The sequence below is a fragment of the Caretta caretta genome, chromosome 7 (genome assembly GCF_965140235.1).
Source record: "Caretta caretta isolate rCarCar2 chromosome 7, rCarCar1.hap1, whole genome shotgun sequence".
Classification (NCBI taxonomy): Eukaryota; Metazoa; Chordata; order Testudines; family Cheloniidae; genus Caretta; species Caretta caretta.
In genome coordinates this window covers 111,321,991-111,341,959 of record NC_134212.1, presented here as the reverse complement: position 1 = coordinate 111,341,959, position 19,969 = coordinate 111,321,991, and the positions used below count along the sequence as shown (strand labels likewise).

At 39.5% G+C, this 19,969-nt stretch overlaps 1 protein-coding gene across 1 annotated transcript in view; it reads right to left on the bottom strand.

Moving 5' to 3' along the window:
* Window positions 1-563: 563 nt before the first annotated feature.
* Window positions 564-19,969, bottom strand: part of PDZD8 (PDZ domain containing 8) — a 145,303-nt gene continuing 125,897 nt past the window's right edge. The window contains exons 4-5 of the mRNA XM_048859531.2: window positions 7,964-8,126; window positions 564-5,086 (exon numbers count right to left, since the gene is read on the bottom strand). Coding sequence (XP_048715488.1) covers window positions 2,886-5,086; window positions 7,964-8,126 — 2,364 coding nt within the window. The 3' untranslated portion in view covers window positions 564-2,885. The remainder of the gene's footprint in view (window positions 5,087-7,963; window positions 8,127-19,969) is intronic.

Genomic DNA, 19,969 nt, shown 5'->3' with positions numbered 1-19,969 from the left:
GCACAAGGAAGAAAAAATATAGGATAGATCAGAATTATTCTTAAACAGAGTGAGTCAGATTGTTCCCTGGTGTAACTCCATTGACAGTCTTTATTACCACCATTAGAAGTAGCAGTATTTGTACAGTGCCCAGAAGTCTTAATCAAGGATGTGAGTCCTGCTATTCTAGGCACTCTGCAAACACTGATAGTTACACCATCTATTTATTTGGCCCAATGTTTTTGAAAAACTTCCATACTTTTTAAATTGTGCTGAGTGTAATAAAAATGCATATGCTAAATACAGAGAATGCATTAAAGGCTTACACAGCAATCAGTAATTTTACTTTTCTATAAACATATATTCTCTTCCCCCCCCAAAGGTAGTGTGCTTTCTAAATTATCATACCTTAAATAGTAATATTTTTAAAATATTGCATTGCAGTAGTTTAACAGTGCAAAGAAGTAACTGATAATTTAGCAAAACTATTTTATTAAAGCTTGTTCTCATGATAAAATCATCAGGCAGAGTTTCTGTAACTATGTGTAGCTGCCACCTAGCTACATATCACTAAATCAAATATATTTTCATTTTCTGTGGTATTCTTTATTTTCAGCTATTTACAGGAAAGCAAAGATTACATTAGGAATGTAGTATTACAGCTTTTCCTCAAAAGTCAGTGTTTATTGTAATTAATGCCAGATAAGATTTTTATGTTTTCCTTATCACTCAAATACAACTATTTCCCCTCCCCATTCGACATATTTAAAAATATTGCACTACATTTTTTGTTTTACAATCATTATTAGCACTGTTATATGAAGAAAATGATATCCAGCTTTTCATATCCATTGTATTACACAATTATAGAATTTAAAATATTGAATATGTTTTTGTGAAAAAAACAAAATTTATGTTATTTCTGCAGCTACTTCATGCCTGGCAGAGTTTAATGATGTACTTGGATATACCTGAAAGCTCTTATGGTAATCCATAATGAGCTAACACTGACGAAGATTTAGTCCAGATCATCACCAATGGTGAGCTACTCAAAAATAAAATGTGGAAGACATAATATGCATTTTAATCAGGTAGATGGTTAAACAACTATTTTAGTCATTAAAAGGATTTTATTCTGAAGCAGAATTTTAAAAAGTGTAATACATGCCTATTTGAGCATGGACAGTGTTTTCCACACATCAGCTAAATAATCATCAGGTGCCCGAAAACTTCACAAAAAAAAGGGTGAGTAGTTGCATGAGTGCAAGTAAATGATTTTACTTAAAAGTACAAATAGGTTTTTCCTGCTAAAACTATTGTTTTTTGTTTTTGTCTATCACAAAATAAATTGAGACATAAATTGAACAGAATACTATGTTAGTATCTGCCTGCCAATTAAAATCATTAAAAAAAATAAAACAAAAAACAATGTAACTGTATTAGCTTCACTGTTGTTTGCACAAAGGCCTATTTGCTACAATCCATGATACAATACAGTACCTAAAAGAAAGATGAAAACAATATATGGTCTATCTACATATACAAGATGGAGCCTCAGACACATTTATAATAAATCAATAGGAATATCATACTTAGCCAGACGATGCTAGAATCCAAAACTTCACCCAACACAAGACCAGATGGTTCTTTTCAAAAAGTACTGGCCAAATTCCTCCTCACCTCTACTGGACTTATTTGTTTTGATCCAGTGCAAAGATGTTATACTTTGCTGAATAAGATGGTCTTTTTGCTCAGACTGTTTCTTCTGGTTGAGTGGCTGAATGCAGTTCTGTAATGCATGGTGACACCAGAAGTGTTGAGACATGTAGCATATAGTGATTCTGTTTAAATATGAAATTTATTTTGCACTTAGAATCTGTGGGTGTCAAAATAAATCTTAAACCTTTTGAAATCTTAAACATCCTTGCATGCGTTTGGCAAGGAGAGTGGTAATGCTAATTCTAAGAATCCACATTTTAGAACTGCAATTTTCCTTTAATAGGTTAAAATGTTATAACATTTAAAAATGTGATTATATTCTATAAGGCTGCCAGCTATTTTTATCTTAATAAAAATAATATTGCTACTTTTGCGGGACTAGTCCAATAAAATTACTAAACAGTATTGGTACATACTTATGTATTATATTCAAACAGGGTTTAATATCCCAAAGGTCTAAGGAGGAAATATTTTGTTTGGTACAGCATTACTATATATCGGATTAGCCACAACTTTTCAAAAGTTATCTGTGTTTAACAAAAGTATAGAAAGCAAGCAACTTGATATGTAATACCACCTTTACTGGACAGTTATTATAAACAGACAAAATAAAAGCCACAGTGTTTGTTTTCATGAAACATTTGGCAAAAAATATACAACTATTCAGAAGACATAAATCAATGCAACGTGATCAAAATTTCAAAACCTGGTCCCTCAGTGATTGCTGTGTTGTCATCAGTTTAGGCATGCAGCAAGCTCGCAAATGTTTTCATCATATAATGGAAATCAAACATTTCAAAAATCCTGACAATTTCCTGTTCAAATCACTAATTCAAAAACAAAAAAGGTCAATAATGCACAAAGGACACCACATATACATTAACATGAAATGTTAGCTTACATAATTTGAAAAAAGTTAAAAATAAATTATTAAAAATAAACTCCCAGTATAAACCCAAAAATGTAGTTTTAACACAACTTGAACCAGCCAGTTTAAAAAAATGGTGGTACTGTAGCTGGAAAAATACCTCTGCTAACCTTACTCTTACACAGGCAAATAACTGTGGTGAAGCAGGTCATGTACATTGTACCAGTGTTTAATTAAATTTTGACTTATCTGATTTTTTTTATATTAAGTGCAAAGTATTCTTTTCAATCCATTCTTCCGAAAGCCAAATATGCAACTATCAGTCAACTGAATGAGGAGTATCAAGCGGTTCTTCTGATATGCTGTTGAATGTTGGGGCCTCTGTCACACTGACCTCTTCATGATCCATTTCTTCTGTAGTACTAGAGTCTTCTGCATATTTAGTCATTTTCCTGGATTGCTGGTCTAAAGGTGTATTTTCCAAAGATTCTATATCCTCAATGCCTGCTCTGTAGTGGATCATAAGCAGTGTAAGGGCTTGCAGTCTTTCACCTGATTTAGCCAATGCAGCAGAAATTAGTGCTTTTTTCCTTGCATCACTTGTCTCTTTTTCTTCTTGAATGAGTGAATTATTATTTTCCAATTCTTGGTCTATTTCATTCTGCAGCTTATCCAACATGAACTCTAATTTCTGGAACCTTTCCTCTGTAGGCAAGCTTTTATAGAGATCACGGCCAATTTCTTTTACTGCAACGAAGACATTGTCATCTAGTCCTCCCTCCTTTTTTGCTAACTTTATCCCTGTGCTAGCTGCACGTTTTGAGGGACTATTTGTACTGCAAATTTCAGTGTCACTGCTTTCATTATCTGAAGTGTTTGGAGTGTGCTTTGGTGAAGGTTCTACAATGTCCATCCCTGGCTCAACAAGGCGAGCTTTAGGGACTTGACGAAGATTTAACAAACGGGTACTTGTGTTGATGATATGTCTTGTTAAACCTGTGGTTTTGTTCACAGATTTAGATTCTGAATCAACACGAGAGGATACAGCTTGAGGAGCTTCCTGCCCCTCCATCCTATAACTTCCCATAATTCGGTCAAGTCTCCTTTCAGCTCCTACACAAAATGGGGTTTCAGTTAGACATTTTTCTTGACATTTTTTATGACAAACATAAGCACAGAGCATGCACTGGGAAGCTGCTTTAGTCCAAACCTTCTTTTTGCAGTAGTCACACCAGGTTGGATTCTGGAACTGAGTATCTTGAAAATTATGCTTGTTTTCTGTAAAAATCATTTGTCCCAGATAAGGATCCTCTTTCTGAAGTGCATGAACTTCTTCTACCAAATTATATTCCTTTTCTTTCTCCAGCAGAAAACTTGAGTCTTCTGGTTCCCCTTCTTTTAGATATTTAAAGTGTAAAGTTATATCGCCATAGCAAAACTTTTCATTGAATCCCTTATGCACTGTCAAATTGCGCAAAGCAGTTCTAGTGACTGCTGCTTTCGGCGCAGGAGCGTTTAATCTAAGTGTTCTGAGGTATTCCATGGATGATGTAGCTATACAATCTAAAGCAATTTCTTCAAGTTTTATACTTACGTGTCCTAAACAGATAAGACCACCCATTTTGAAAGGGTCTCTGCACCAAAGTGCAATATTAAGATACTTATGGTATCCTTCCACTTCAAATATACAGGAGGATGCCCTTATCCTTGCCCATCGACCTTGTCGATTGCGATAAGGAATTTCTGGTGATTCCCATGAATGATGGTCATCTCCACTTTCCTTAGAACTACGTGAATTTTCTGAAATTGTATCTTTTACTATTTCTGGTTTTGTTACTGTTGGTTTTGATATCACTGGGTCTTCCACTTGATCATTATTTTTTGTTACCTTTTCTGTGCATTTATCTCCATTGTTTGCAGGTGGAGGAGGCCTCTCTGGTTTTTCAGAAGATATGTCTCCTGTTTCTAACAGATTTTGAGTTTCACTAGAAGGCAAAGTAAGTTTAATTTGTGGCCTAGGTGGGACAGGCGGTTTAGTACTGCTCCCCTGAGGTGGTCTAACTGATTGCTGTGATGTGTCCTGACCCTCAGAACTTTTGGGCACGACCAGTTTGACTCCATCTTTTGGTTGTGTTTTTAAAGTTGTCTGATAATTTCCTAAATGTAGCTTGCGATTTAGAATTGGAGATATTGTTCCAAGTGGTTTAGTAGCAAATGTTACTACAGAACGTTTGGGACTCTGAGTTGTTGGCATCTCTTCTTTGAAATCAGGTGACTTTATCTCACAAGCTAAATCTTCAAATTCTGAATCCAATTCTTTGTTATCAGCATCTGTTGAAACACTAGCTTGTTCCTCTTCAGGGTGTGCCAGAAAAGCAGGGTCTTCGAACTGTCCAAAACCATCCTGCAGTGCTGCACCATGCTGATTATAACCAACGGGCCTTTCATAGAACACTAAAACTCTGTCGCCAGCCTGCTTAATAAGCTTTAGCACTTGAACAGTCGATGTGATTTTAACTCCTATAAAAAAAAAAAGAAAAAGAAAAATTAGCAAACGTGAAAGAAAAAAGACACCAGTGTCCAAAATCAGTACACAAATTCATTCAAATCTGTAATATTTAATAATAATATTGTTATTAATAAAGGGGAACAGTAAAGCTATTATGATAAAAAGATCCCAACTGGAAGGTAATAATAGTGGGATTCTTTTAATTATTCTTACCGAAGTAGAACAGTATTGGTGTGGGGGAAAAAGAATAATTGATAAAAACCATTTTACTATGAAACTAAAAATGAATGGGTGCACACTGTGGATTTTTAGTAGTATTTAGCACCCAGACACTAGAAGGATGGGTACCTGCCTTAGAAATATGCATAACTCAAATAATAAAGGTAGCGTTAGGCTAACAAACAAATCAGCGCCAGTACATTAACAGCAGCATGTAGGCACAGTGGCCAAGAATCTCAGCTGGGCTCAATGGTGGGAGGAGGTGAAGATGGCTCTAAGCCAGAGGTGGGCAAACTACGGCCAGTGGGCCACATCCGGGCCACGGGACCCTCCTTCCTGCCCGGCCCCTGAGCTCCTGGCCCGGAAGGCTAGCCCCCGGTGTTCCCCTTCCACCCGCAGCCTCAGCTCACTGCGGTGGCGGGGCTGCGAGCTCCTGGGGCAGCGCAGCTGCAGAGCCCGGCCTGACCCGGTGCTCTGTGCTGCGCGGTGTGTGGCTGGCTCCAGCTGGTGGCACGGCTGTAGTGCCGCCAGCCACCAGTGCTCCAGGCAGTGCGGTAAGGGGGCAGGGAGCTGGGGGGTAAAGAGGGCAGGGGAGTTCGGGGGGGGGTGGTGGTGGTCAGGGGCTGGCGGTGTGGATAAGGGTCGGGGTGGTTAGAGGGCGGGGAACAGGGGGGTTGAATGGGAGCAGGGGTCCTGGAGGATCAGTCAGGAAGGAGGGGGGTTTGGATGGGGCGGCGGGGGGCAGTCAGGTGCGGGGGTTCTGGGGGCGGTCAGGAGACAGGGAGCGGGGGGTTGGATGGGGCAGGAGTCCCGGGGGTGGGAGGGGAAGGGGCCAGGCCACACCTGGCTATTTGGGGAGGCGCAGCCTCTCCTAACCGGCCCACCATACAATTTCCAAAACCCGATGTGGCCCGCCCCTGCTCTAAGCAATCTATTTTCCTGGTCCTGACCCCCAGGCATAGCCTAGACTGATACCTAAGCATCGCTTTAAGGCCCTGATTCAGCCAGGTACTTAAGGATGTGCTTAATTTAAGTATGTAAATAGTCCCACTGAAGTCAATGAAGTCCATGGGTGATGTAAGGCGGGCTATACCAGCTTCATGCCAGCCAAGAATTCTGTTGGGGCAATCCTCAGCTGCCTGTCCGAGCCAGCTTGAAATCCCTTTTAGACCTCTAGAGCAATGCAATGAGAATTTAGGCAGGGCCCAGGATCTGGCCCATTCTGTCATTCAGTTTAACACTATAATGTAAATCTGTTTATTGTTAGAGTTCCATGGGGTCATGAACAGAAGTAGACTCTGTGGTCTGAATCACTGGATGTCTTTCCTGCACCCGAGTACATGGGCATTTGATTCAGGGTTTGGCCCTGTTTGAAACCCAAGCATGCCCTCCTGCTGAAGCATGGAACTGTATTATTGGTGACCTGAAATGGTTTAAATAATTATCTGACTTATTCGATGTGTCTCAGGAAAAGAGTAGATGGTGACTGATGATCTGGCTCTGTGATCAAGGCCTTGTCCTGCTTGCCATAGCAATCTGAACAATTCAGCATATTATTTTACCATAATTGGATACTTCATTTTCACTTCAATGAGACATGACATTTACACATCTATTTAGAGACAACTGTAACAGCTGTATCTTCTTAATTTTCATATTGGTAATTATGAAGATAATAAATATGCAAAAGAAATGGACCGTTTTTAGATTTTCAATCAACTGCTAACAAAAACAGCATCTAGTAAACTATTTTAAAAAGAAATAGGTTACTAGAATCAGTGGTTGACCACGGTTTAATACCACAGTAGTCTCTGTTGGACAAAGAGCAGCTATACAGTCCATATAGATATGGTCCATATAGCGTCAAAGTCTTCCTGTTGAGAGAGTTGAATTCCATTTTTAACTATGGTCTGTGAGCCCAGGTGTCATTTTAGGACAACATACTACACTCAGTCCACACCAGGATTTCCAGTGATGTCAAGGGAGGTTTGCACAAAGATCAAGGATACATCATGGCTTTTATGCAGCAACTAAACTTTCAATTAACATTAGCCAAAATTTGCAAATCTGGGTACCTAAAGTACTCTAAGTAATATTTCAGCTCCAAAATAAAAATGGGCAGAGGATCAGATGTGATGAGAACCTACAGCTCCCAATATGGAAATGGTACTTTCATACTCAACAAACCTCCTTGGGTCACATTTGAGTTTTATGTGATTATTTTACAGTCAGAAATAACTTCATGCTCCTGTTAGCACTTCAGAGCCAACACTGGGTTTGCAGGCCTGGGAGACAGAAATACTCTATTTTGCTTTTTAAGTAAGCAGATGTTATAGTAAAAAACATTAAAAGATGATGAACAGGGAACCCCACAATGCTGTTTTTAGAGCTGTGAAGAGTATAACTCCACTTCAAATGTTTCTTCAACTGTTTGGATTTATATCAAGTATAGAATAAATGTTTTAATACACAAGTAAAGGTGTCACAGTTAAATTATACACCTTAGGTGGCCATAAATACACAAAAGCTAATGTAACAATAGGAGACTGTTTTTTGTTGTTGTTGCTTTAAACAGCATTTTACTTGAATAAAACTGATTACTGCTCTTTTGTAACAACAAACTACTGTTTTTTTAAAAAAACAAACAAACAAATGACGTGATTGCTCACCTCCAATCGCTATAAGTCTATCTCCTCGTTGGAGATCAGCAGCTGCGGCAGGTGAGTTTGGTGTAACAGTTTCAACAACAACATATCCTCCATCCTCTTCCTTAGACGGCACTAGACGGAGAGTGAGTCCAACACTTTGTAAATTCCCTTTAATTAGTTCTGCCTGGAAAGAAAAGACGTTAAGTTTATTGGAATTCAGTGGCTAACTGACAATGTTTCAATAGTTAGTTACAATCAATCATATATTTATGGAATGAAAATAATTATAAAAATAGGCATTATGAAACACAGAATATAAATTTTTTTTTGACTGTATAGGGATCCACTTGACTTCAAGAGGCACTGGATCAGGTCCTATATTCACCATTTGCTAAGCCAGTTAATAGTTGGGGGAAAAGAAATAAAACCTCACCAATTCTCAAGACTATATGTACTGTAACTTCTACATTAAAAGGTAGTGTAAGAAATTCCCATTTATACATATTGTACAAAAACTTAAAAATATAGTAAAGATATATACACACATGTGTCAGATCCTCAACAGCTAAACTGTACAAATGCAATTCAGGAGGGAAAGGAGCTTAAAGATCACCTTTGCAATGCTCTGATCCGGCTGAAGCTGCATGTAGGCTGCTCCCCCGTACTTATTCCTATATATATTTTAGTATGGCTTCAAGGTTTTGGTAACAGAGCATCAAAACCATTCACTTTTAGGATGCTACTTTGTATGTAACACATTATATTTGAATTTGGCTATCTACTGTACTTCTGCCAAAGTGCTTTTCTATCCATTTGAGACATTGCAAGTTCCCCTATGTCTAGTCTCTCAGCTTGAAGGAGTGAAATTTAATTTGCTTTTTTCGAGACAATGAGACAAACTGAGGACTGCTGTTTTCAGAAATCCTCTAAAGGAAACTTTTTATTTGCTTTCAATTTACTGAGTTTAGGTAGGCAGTTTCCCCCCTTCCCTGAGCCACTATTCAATTGTCTATGTTTGAACTGTCTGGAGTTTATCCTCCTCTTTGAGTGTGTGTTGGTTTGCTCAATATCATAAGATGACTTTTGTATATGAAGCAGATTACTTACAAGACCCTTTCCCTGGCCATACCTGGCTTTATCAATGTCCCTTTGCTATAGTCATGACACTCAGGGCAGTCTTGTTTTTTGATGAATAGTTAAGTTTTGCACCATACTTTGTAGATATAAAAGTGCTATGAACTACAATTAATTTTCTTCTTTTACCTAAAAATGGTCTTGTGGTTAAGGCAGGAGATCTGAGTTTACTTCCCAGCTCTGAGGCAGACTTTCTGTGTGAACCTGGGCAAAGCATGTAATCTCTCTGTGCTTCAGGTCTCCATCTATATAATGGGGATAATATTTTCTTTCACGCTCTTTGTCTGTGTTGCCTATTTTGAACGCTAAAACTGTAAACTTGTCAGGGCAGTGACTGTTTCTTACTATGAATATGTATAGCACCTAGAACAATGAAGCCCTGATCTGGTCTCACCTGGCATCTTTAAGCGCTACTGTAATGCAAATAAATAATCTAATTGCCTATAAGAATTATGTCAATTTCTTAGGTTTCAGAGTAGCAGCCGTGTTAGTCTGTATCCGCAACAAGAAAAGGAGGACTTGTGGCACCTTAGAGACTAACACATTTATTTGAGCATAAGCTTTCATGAGCTATAGCTCACTCCGATGAAGTGAGCTGTAACTCACGAAAGCTCATGCTCAAATAAATGTGTTAGTCTCTAAGGTGCCACAAGTCCTCCTTGTCTTTTTTCAATTTCTTAGCTCCTCCTATTCCATTCTATGTCAGAGACAACTCTAGTATTAGTGTTGCTTAGCAACAGGCTATTCAGTTAGGATTAAAAAACAAATAGAAAAGTTTATTAGAAATATTTTTGGAAGAAAGTATAGTCGTTTTATAAAAGGCCTATTACACGGAAAGAGACTCTTGACACAGTAATACACTTTTCACTTCATCAAGTTCATAGAGTGACTTTAGGTTATGTAGCTTTGCATATGACAGGATTAGAAGACTACTATTGATGGCAAGAGACTGACAAGAAAGAACTGTGTCTTTGATAAGAAAGTGACAGGAAAAAACAGGATGATTCCCATCTTATCTGCATTAGGGTTAGCAAGTTTTTCAAATTTAATTGCACTGTATTAATACTTCTTTGGAGCCTTTCTGCCATCTATTGTAATGGTCTACAGTCCTTTATTAAATCTAATTCAAAATAATGAACCTCAGTCCATGGAGTCTGGAATCAATTAACAAAATGGGATATTTCGATGTCATGGTAAAGAGGAAAAGGCTGGGTTCTGGTCTGGTCTGTCAGTTTTGCGATACATAAGGAGAAGAGCTCTGTTACCCTAGTCACAGGCGCTGGCTTCTAATTTTCCCTGAGGGTGCTCAACCCCTGCTCAGCCCCAGGCCCTGCCGCCACGCCACCCCTTCCCTCAAGACCCCACGCCACCCCTTCCTCCAAGCCCCCCCCCGACCCACCGCCCTCCCAGTGCCTCCTGCATGCTGCAGAACACCTGTTCTGCAGCCTGTAGGAAGCACTCGGAGGGAGGGAGGGGGAGGAGTTGATCGGCGGGGGCCACAGGTGGGTGGGAGTGGGGGAAGGGAGGGTAGCTTGGCTGACAGTGGGTGCTAAGCACCTGCTAATTTTTCTTCGTGGGTGCTGGAGCACCCACGGAGTCGGCACCTATGATCCTAGTCCTGAATTCCCTGATCATTGAGGTAACTGCTCAGAAAGCTTGGCTTTCATAATATTTTGAGAGTTGCTTTTCCAACAGGGTCAAAGTGTGGATGGACAAACGTCTCAGGATTATTTCTAAGTTCATTTTGAAGACCGTAATAACTTATTTGAAAACTAGTACCTGACAAGATGGCCTCTAATACAGTGCCTTTTGGTGTGAGGTAGCAATGACCACTAAATGGACTTAATATTAGTTCTGAGCAGTTAAAATATGTGGATGGGGAAGAATGGAAAGGGAGGTAACTGACTACAGTGCCTAGCACAACAAGCCCCAGTCCAGATCATGGCATTTGGACACTAGCCTCATAACAATAAAAATATACACTAATAATAATGCGTAATAAATGTTTGAAAAAAATTACTACCAATAACTCTAGCTCTTAGAGAGCTTGTCAGCACAGATCCCCATTTCTGGAAGGGGCACTCTAAAGCACTGAGTTGGAACCTTCTAGAAAGCGCTGAGCATTAGGATCACACATGCACTTCCTGGAAAAAACGGTTACCTACCTGTACATAACTGTTGTTCTTTGAAATGTGGGTGCAGACATGTATTCCACTCAGATGCTCAGCACAGCAAAGCCAGAGAACTTTGCCTTGCAGTACCCCATAAGATGGCGCTGGTGACCTATGACTCCTGAACCCCTCCCTGGCTATTTACGGGTAGCATTGCCCTACCTGCTCAGCTCCTTCACACCAAACTTCAGAGTTGAGATTCCAATGCAGAGTGGATGGAGGATGGGTTGTGGAATACATAACTATACATGTACAAAAACAACAGTTACTGTACAGGCAGGAAACCATCTTTTCCTCTTCCAGTGGGTTGCAGATGTGTATTCCACTCAGGTGACTCACTAGCAGTATCAGAAGGAGATGGGGCTCGGAGTCTCCTTAAAGACTAACTGCAGGACTGCTTTCCCTGTAAGAGGAAAATCAGGTTGAACTGGCTCAGGAAGAATGAACTCAGAGTATGTCTGCAATGGAGATGGCTTGGGAAGAAAGACTGCAGCTGGGATTGGAGATCTTGCCCTGGGCTGGGTTGAAGAACTGGATCTTGCAGACTGAGAAATGTCCCAGGGATTCCAAGGAAGCCATTGAGAATAAGGGTAGGGCACTGATGGCCAGCAGGTACTAGGCCAGGAGCCCCTACATCTACTGCAGCAAAGGTGACAATCTCTGTACTGATGGTGGTCTAAGGACAGTCGCAACGACTTCTGAGAGTGTTGCTTGGAAGGCAAGGGAGAGGAATTATCCTGAACTCGATCCCGATGAGCCCTGGAAGTGCCTGATGGTAGCAGAGGAGCCACTCCTGACAGAGAAAGCAAATGACCAGTCTTGTCCAAAAACTAATATGGAGATGGCATCAGTACTGAGGATGGATGAGCAGTTGACGCCTTCAGTGTCAAAACAGGCATAGCACTTCCGTGCAGTATCAAAATATGGTAACCAGAGCTGAGGCCAGTACCACCTAAGATGAGTTCTGCAGTTAAGATACCTTCAATGCCAAAGATAGCATCTGCACTGATGGACCAGTCAGTGCTGAAAAGGCAGCTGACCACCCCCCAGCCTCCACAACTCTGCACTCTGAGTCTTAGGGAAGGTAGAACATGATGCCGACAAATGAGACGACTGTGACGAGACCACTTGGTGCCAAGGGCACAGCGGCAGCAGTAGGCGTGGCAGCTGAATGTTCCTGAATTATTGGGGAATCTGAAACAGAGAGGCAATGCAGGTCTGATGCCACCTGCTATGCCAGTGACATAGGGACAGTTGGTGCTGACACTAACGTCAGTACTGGACTCAATGGATGCCCTGTTACTGGAGTCACTGGTACAGTATCCAACTGATCTCTGTGTCGTACTGGGGAGCAGTAAGATGGCCCCACTCCATCCTGAATATTAGAGGAATCACAGTGCCAGTCAGCACTCCTCTTAGAAGATGAAGAGGAATCTCTCAGAGTCCTAGAATGGCCTTGATCTGTCTCGAGGGAACTCTTCCTCAGAGAGCCATAGGCTACAAAAGGCTCTGCCGGAGCAGATGATCTGCAGAGGCGTCTAATGCTGAAGCTGGTCTTATGGCCTGCTCCAGAAGGTGCTGTTTAAGGTGCAAGTCCCTCACCGCTTGCATTCCCTTCTTGAACTACCTGCAGATGGAGTACCTTTCCTTAATGTGCCTCTCTCCCAGGAACAATAAGCACAAAATGTGTGGGGGTCAGTATTAGGAATTGCCAGCCCACTCAATGGGCAATGTTTAAAAACTGGGGAGGGCATTCCACCAGGCTAAAACTAGGCTAAAAACGGTTACTAACTACTTCTAACAAAAACCTAAGAATACTACTAAACTGCTAACTATACACACACCACAAAAATTCAGAAACACTAGACAGAAAGCAGCAAGAGGTAAACACCACAAAGAATCCTCCTACTCAAGCTGCAGGCAGTGCGAAGGAACTGAGGGGAATTTAGGTGGTACCATCCTTATATAGCTAGGGAAGGAGGTAAGGGGCCAGAAGGTGTAAGTGCTGCTCATAGGGGTACTGCTAGGCAAAGTCCTCTGGCTTTAGTGAACTGGGTATGACACACCTGAGTGGAACACGTCTGCAACCACTTAAAGAAGAACTGAACATTTGGACCAAGGAGTTTATAAGGGACCAAATCAATCCCTTATCTATTGCCAAGGAGAAAATAGGTGATGCAGAGGTGACTGGGTGTCCTTCCTCTTAAGTTTCTTTGAATCCAAGGACATCTCTGAGCTAGTCTTCAAGGTAGCCTTCAACAATGAAAAAGATCCCAACTGTTAATGACCAGGTCTCCACAAGGTGGGTGCCAGCAAATCCTTTTTCCAAAAGCTAGCCTCAGAGCTAGGGCTTCCACTCCTGGCAAGTGCAAGACAGTACTGCTTTGAGGAGTGACTTTTACCAAGCAACTACTAGCACCAGGAACGCTAATGAGTTATAGATATCTTGGCTCAGCAAAATATGCACCACTTATACCCAGATTTTTTTTTTAAACTAGGATCTGCCATAATGAAAGACACTAAAAAGCTGAACAAGGCAGAGTATCAGAACCTGCACCAAACCAAACATGGGAGCAGAATCAACGACTGAGACTTAACTTAATATCAATGTAACACTGCACTTAGTAGAGAAAATTTCAAGAGAACAACCAAAAGAAGTTTGAAAGGAAAGAACTGGGGGGTTCTGATCTTCAGCTGACCACAATAAAAGGGAACTGAGGAATGTCTGGGACCCAGATATGCTTACATACAATCAGGTCTGAACAGCTGTCTTCCATGAGGGGCCGTCCACTGATTTCTAGAGGGTTCTGACTCTATTAGAATGTACATAGACTACTGATGGACCTACAGGATTCTAATAATACAGTAAAAGCAGTGTTATCTGGCACTTTACCAACTGAAAAGCTCTATAAACCAGCATTTCTGATCTTCATTGAAAGTCCTGTTTAGTCCAGTTGGCACGGGGCTGGCAGGCTCCCTACCTGGCTCCGGGAGGCTCCCCGCAATCTGTGACATGTCCCTGCTGCTCATAGATGGAGGTGCGGCTAGGAGGCTCTGCACGCTGGCCCCGCCCCGAGTGCTGGCTCTGCAGCTCCGCTTGGGAAGGAACCACGGCCAATGGGAGTTGCAGGGGCAGCGCCTGCAGGTGGAGGCTGTAAGCCTACCCATGCCTCTGCCTAAGAGCAGCAGGGACATGTTGCTGCTTGCGGGGAGCCTCCCGAGGTGAGCACCGCCCGGATCCGGCACCCTACACCTTCTCCCGCACCCAAACTCCCAGAGCCCAGACCCCGCACTTTCTCCCATTCCCCAACCCCCAGCCCACTCCCAAACTCCCTCTCTCTTAGTTAACTGGAATTTTTGACTTACCAGCACCCCCTCATACCCCCAACATGCCAGATAACAAAGTTTTTACTGTACTTGAAAGAGTTATTTGAAAAGGAGAGATCCTTGGAACATGAATCAAGCTCATCCTTGGTGTGACTGCATTGAAGTTGATAAATACTTCTCATGAAGACATTAAACTGCTCTCATTTACCAAACTAAACCAGATGAATGGATTTCTTTCTGGCAACTTTTAGATTTTCAGAAAATCTAAGCAGCTCTAATGTTTCTGAATTTTTCTTTCAAGATGATACAGGTTATCAAGGCAGCTTCCCATCTTGGCTGACATAGGTATGATCCATTTGGGCACTTAAGAACTGATGGGGGTCTACATTTTAACTTTCTCTTCAGTACCAGGGAAGTGTAAGATATTTCTTGTTGTGGAACAATGTTAAATGTTTCAAAGGGGAAATATAACCTCTAGAGAAAACACAAGAAAGATAACTTTTAATCAGGAGGTTGATTTATATCTCTTCCCAATTTTTCTACAACTCTGAACTTACACTATAGGTATTTCTGTCACTCAAAAATGGAAAACAAGTATTTAAGGAACACCTGTTTCCAGTTTTACAAGTTTGCCAGAGAGGTCTTGTTGTCAATGCAGATTATTGCTCAAATGAGTGAGGGATGGTTCTTAAATTGTGAATAATTAATGGTTGGCAAAGCACTTTCAGATGGTCCCAAAGACACAATGGTGTAGCATCCACCAAAATACCAACAGTGACACTTCCTGCTAGTTATAGCACAGTCCAGTGCTCTTTCAGAGTTCCCAGGGATTTTTTAATCAACTGAACTCCCGTACCGCTGTGCGTTACATGTAGCTGCTTCATGTCTTTCTTTGTTATGCACGTTTTTTGGTGTAATTTAAACTGAGATCAAATTTGTGAATGACAGCAAATTTAGAAGGACAGGAAACACTCAAAGATGGAATCAACTTGCTAAATGACAGAGCAGTTAGAACAGTGAGGCTGCAGGTAACGCAAGGAAATTACATTTATTAGTAAAAAAAAAAAAAAAAAAAAAAAAAAGTCTTACACCAGGGAGAAAAAATAAACTGCAGATGCACAAAATCCATTACAGCCAAAAGTAGCTGCACTCCTCATATTAAAGTGAGTTTATTTTCATTTGGTGTCATTAAATATTAGATCTACCATTACTTTTTTTTTCATGTAACCAAACACTATAGTTCCTTAAGTAATGCATGGGATTAGATGGTAGGGAGGGGAGGTTGTCAGTGAGAGTATCTCTATATTCGGAAATGGTTCACAGCATGAAAAAGTTAGAGAACCACTGCACTAAACTGTGGTATATCCTGGAATATACCATAAAAAGAGGGGCATGAATGTAAAACAGCCTCTCAAGCATCATCTTACATATTGTTCATGAAACAATCTGATGATTAGGCATACATTGGGATGGAAATAAAGAACTGAAAAAGAAATACACCATAAAAAGCCATATAAAACTTGTTCCTTTTGTTTTTTTTAAATATATATAACAAAGGACACAAACTTTTTATTCAGCTTGTAATTAATAAAGCATTGTGATGTGGTGTCACAAACAAAATTTAATGGGATATAAAAGTGTATGAACATTGATTTCCCTATAAGGGTTTTGGAAGCTCATCATTACTACTACCATATGTGCATTTAAATACATCATGGAACATAAGCCTAACTATCACTATTCAGTTTAATAATAGGTCTTTGTTCTGGAAGTAAATTGAAGGAGAAAAATACATTCCCTGTGACTCATAGCTTTCCCCACCCCAGTCTTGTCATTTTGAAAGTCTAACAGATGTTAGCTGCAAGTGAAAATCAAAGTGTTTAATCTTTATGAATCTGAAGAATGCATTTCTCAAGCTTAACTTCATAGCTACACATTTACAGCTTAGAAATGCATAGCTTGCCAATATCATTAAAAATATTTTCAAAAGGTGTTAACCAGGATCTTATTTATATTTGCAAATACCTGCAGCTATAATTTTGAACCCACAATAAACTGCAGATACAAATGGAAGCTACTGGACATCTACCTCCTTGATTTACACCTGTAAAAATGTAGGTAGATGTCTATGTGCTACCATCTCAGCTGCAATTTGTTATAGGGGCAAAACCTGTGCCACTTCTGAGAAGGTGAGGAAAAATGTTTTCAGTATTACTGTAATAGCATAAGTAGGACATAAACTAACCATGTCTTTTAAAACTCAGTTTATGAATTAAAATTGGGTACAGCTACATAGTTAAGCATCTCTATGTAAGGAATGTAAATAATGCTCACTCACAAAGGTGGACTTGGAAAACTACCTCGTCTAATAAGGGCAGTAATATTAGACTTTTGCAGGCATAGTGGTGTTGTCATTTTGACAAGCCTTCCAGAATATCAAACTACACCAAAATGATATACTATGACATACTCAGAAAAAAAGAAAATTTAATTTTCAGTAACTGAAGAATTCCTGTCTCTCTTCAGTTTTACCCTATTTACATCTCTCTCTCTCTCTCTCACACACACAAATGACCAGTAGTACAAATTCTTTTAAGACAAAAAACAATGTAAAAAAATATGTCTGGCTTCAACCTACGTAGAGAGAGGCTCTGAAAAATCCCTCTTCAGTGGCTCTGTATAGGTTTCCTGGAAACTTGACATTTTCTTTTGTTGCTGTATTGGCCCTTTAGGCTAAATAATCAGCTTTTACAAATGGTGGACATTTGAAATTAACAAAGGTGTTGTTCATTGCAGATCTGATTTTTTTTAACCTCATATAGAAGGATAGGAGCATTTTTACAAATAATTCCTATTAACTAGCCAATGGAATAAGTATTGATTGTTAACTATGTGGCATTTACTGTAATTAGAGGTAATTATAGCTTAGCTGTTATCACTACTGTGGCAAATGTGTATGTCACAAATTGTCCAAACATAGCTATCACTTTCCTTCATTTATGTCAGCTGAAAGCATTTAACAGATTTCAAAAACTTGTTAACAGTATTACAGCTGATTCCTCTAACTACTGTTAGCATTGATAGGTGCAGCATAATGTAGTTTTAGGGAAAAAAAGTAAAAGAAATGTGTATAAAGAAGTCTGTAAAACTAGCATTTCTGAATGCAGAGCTGACATGGGGGAATCACATACAGAATCATATACAAGGATTTTATACTAATCATTACTATTGAAGGTCACTATTTGAGAGGCAGTTCCTTGTCTTCTGCTGCCTCAGAAATAATTGTCAGAATAAATATTAAAGACTGTTGCAGCACATCACCATATAAAATAAATTGTGGATTGAAACTACCATTTCTTCATCCCTATGCGTGAGTGCAGTCATCCTGGGTCCATCTGCTTTTGTGAATAGATTAGAAACTTATATTTCTGGGCCAGAATGGGCTGTGGAAAGGATCAGGGAATGTGAAGCCAATGGCATACACTCAGATTCCACTACAGCCCACAAAGTCTCTCTAACAGATGCTCTGTTGGGGTCCTGATATACAAGTTAGGAGGGAGTACAGGCTCTCCTCTCTCTGTGGCATGCTCTCAAATCTATGGGGCAAAGAGATATGAAACACTGTTGTTAGAGTCTGAAGTCCTCCTCTGCACTACAGAACACCCCTTGAGGGGGATCCAGTCTGCATGGATAAAGAAGATCCACAAATTTAGACACGTGAGCCCCCTTCCTTTCCCAAATTGGAGAAAACTCCCCCTGAAAGAAGAACAAGGAGGAAACTACCAACATTTGACTAAATCCTGAGGGCCAAATTCAGCTCTCAAAACACTCACTTTATAGAAAACTATTTAGTACAATTTTTAAGAAATAAGTTGGTTATTAGTTTATTAGGCTGAGATTTCCAAAACAGTCTATGAGAGTTAGGTGCCCACATCCTACCCAAATTCAACAGCAATTGGCCACTTAACTCCAATTTGTGCCTTTCAAAAACATCCCCTTAATCTTTATATTTCCTTTAACATGTCAACAGATATTTTGTGAAAATATGCTTATAAAAATGTAATTGAAAAGAAAAAAAATGAAAACAGAAAATAAGCAATATATTTTATCTGATTGTTTTATGTATTTTATCTTATAAATTGTACCAAGATTTCTCTTCAGTTTCTGTAATAAAATGATTATTTCGAGCTAACACTTCTGTATCTTTTCTAAATCCTATTCTTTCCATTAAAAACATACATATGATAATTAGTCCATAGTTTTAGCATACACAATATTTGATTATTTGATACAATAGATGGTACACAAATGTTATAAAAATTAAGTATACTTTAATTGAAACTGCAATTAGAAACCAGAGCATAGTCAGAGAAAGCAAAGTGTATGGGTAACATATATGAACTCAGCAGGTAACTGAACTGTGCTTATTAAATAGGCTGTTAACAGATGATGATAAAAACCAGGCTCAATTATATGAAGCAATAACAGTGAGTCTGAAAAACAAAGGCACAAAGATATGATCAAAGCTTTCATTTTAAAATAAGGCTTAATGAGCAACTCATGACTGTGCTCTTATACTAGGCTCTTGAACTCCCTTTAGGCTGAGGTAAGAATGCCGATTCCAATATATACAGAGAATTTTCAATTTCCTCCTGTGGGTTCATGATACTAAAATAGCTTAGATTAGCCTTACAGGTATATGATGCAACTTCTACTGCACAAGTTTCAAATCTGAGTTGGAACAGCCAACTGATATGAAAGTAACTAAACGCTGGTCAGAATGAGTTAAATGCCGCAAAACATCAAAAACTAATTTCACTCGCGTATTCAACCACCACTGAAGATGAAATTGAAATGAGAGATTCCCCCATCAAGAAAAAAAAAGGAAAAAAACCCAAACCTTTAAAACTCAGTTCAAGCATTATTATTATACCATTTATCTATTGTTATTCTAAAGGATATGTTCTCACATTTACTTTAACTATACACTTTGGAAAAAAGGAGACAAATCTTGGAAATACTCATCAAGGAAAATGGGACAGAGTAATGTAATGAGTCTTTCACTATTTTTGATGGCTAGGCAAGGGCAAGAAAATGGGAATTTCTCCCGTAATTTCTAAGATACAGCTGGCTGTGATGTTTTAAAAATATATAGAAAAAATAACTAACATGCTTTTCTGGTTAAATGTTTCACTTCACCTGATTACTACGGGAATAAGCATCTTAGAAATATGTACAACAACAACTTCATTTTTTAATCCTCTCTTTTAGATTTGAACTCAATTCCTAAATAAGTGCAGAATAGTAAGGATCAGACACAATGCCACACAAGACTGATACCTCTCTTGTGGCCCAGTAAGATTGAATCTTTTATTTAAACCAACAGTTTTAGCCC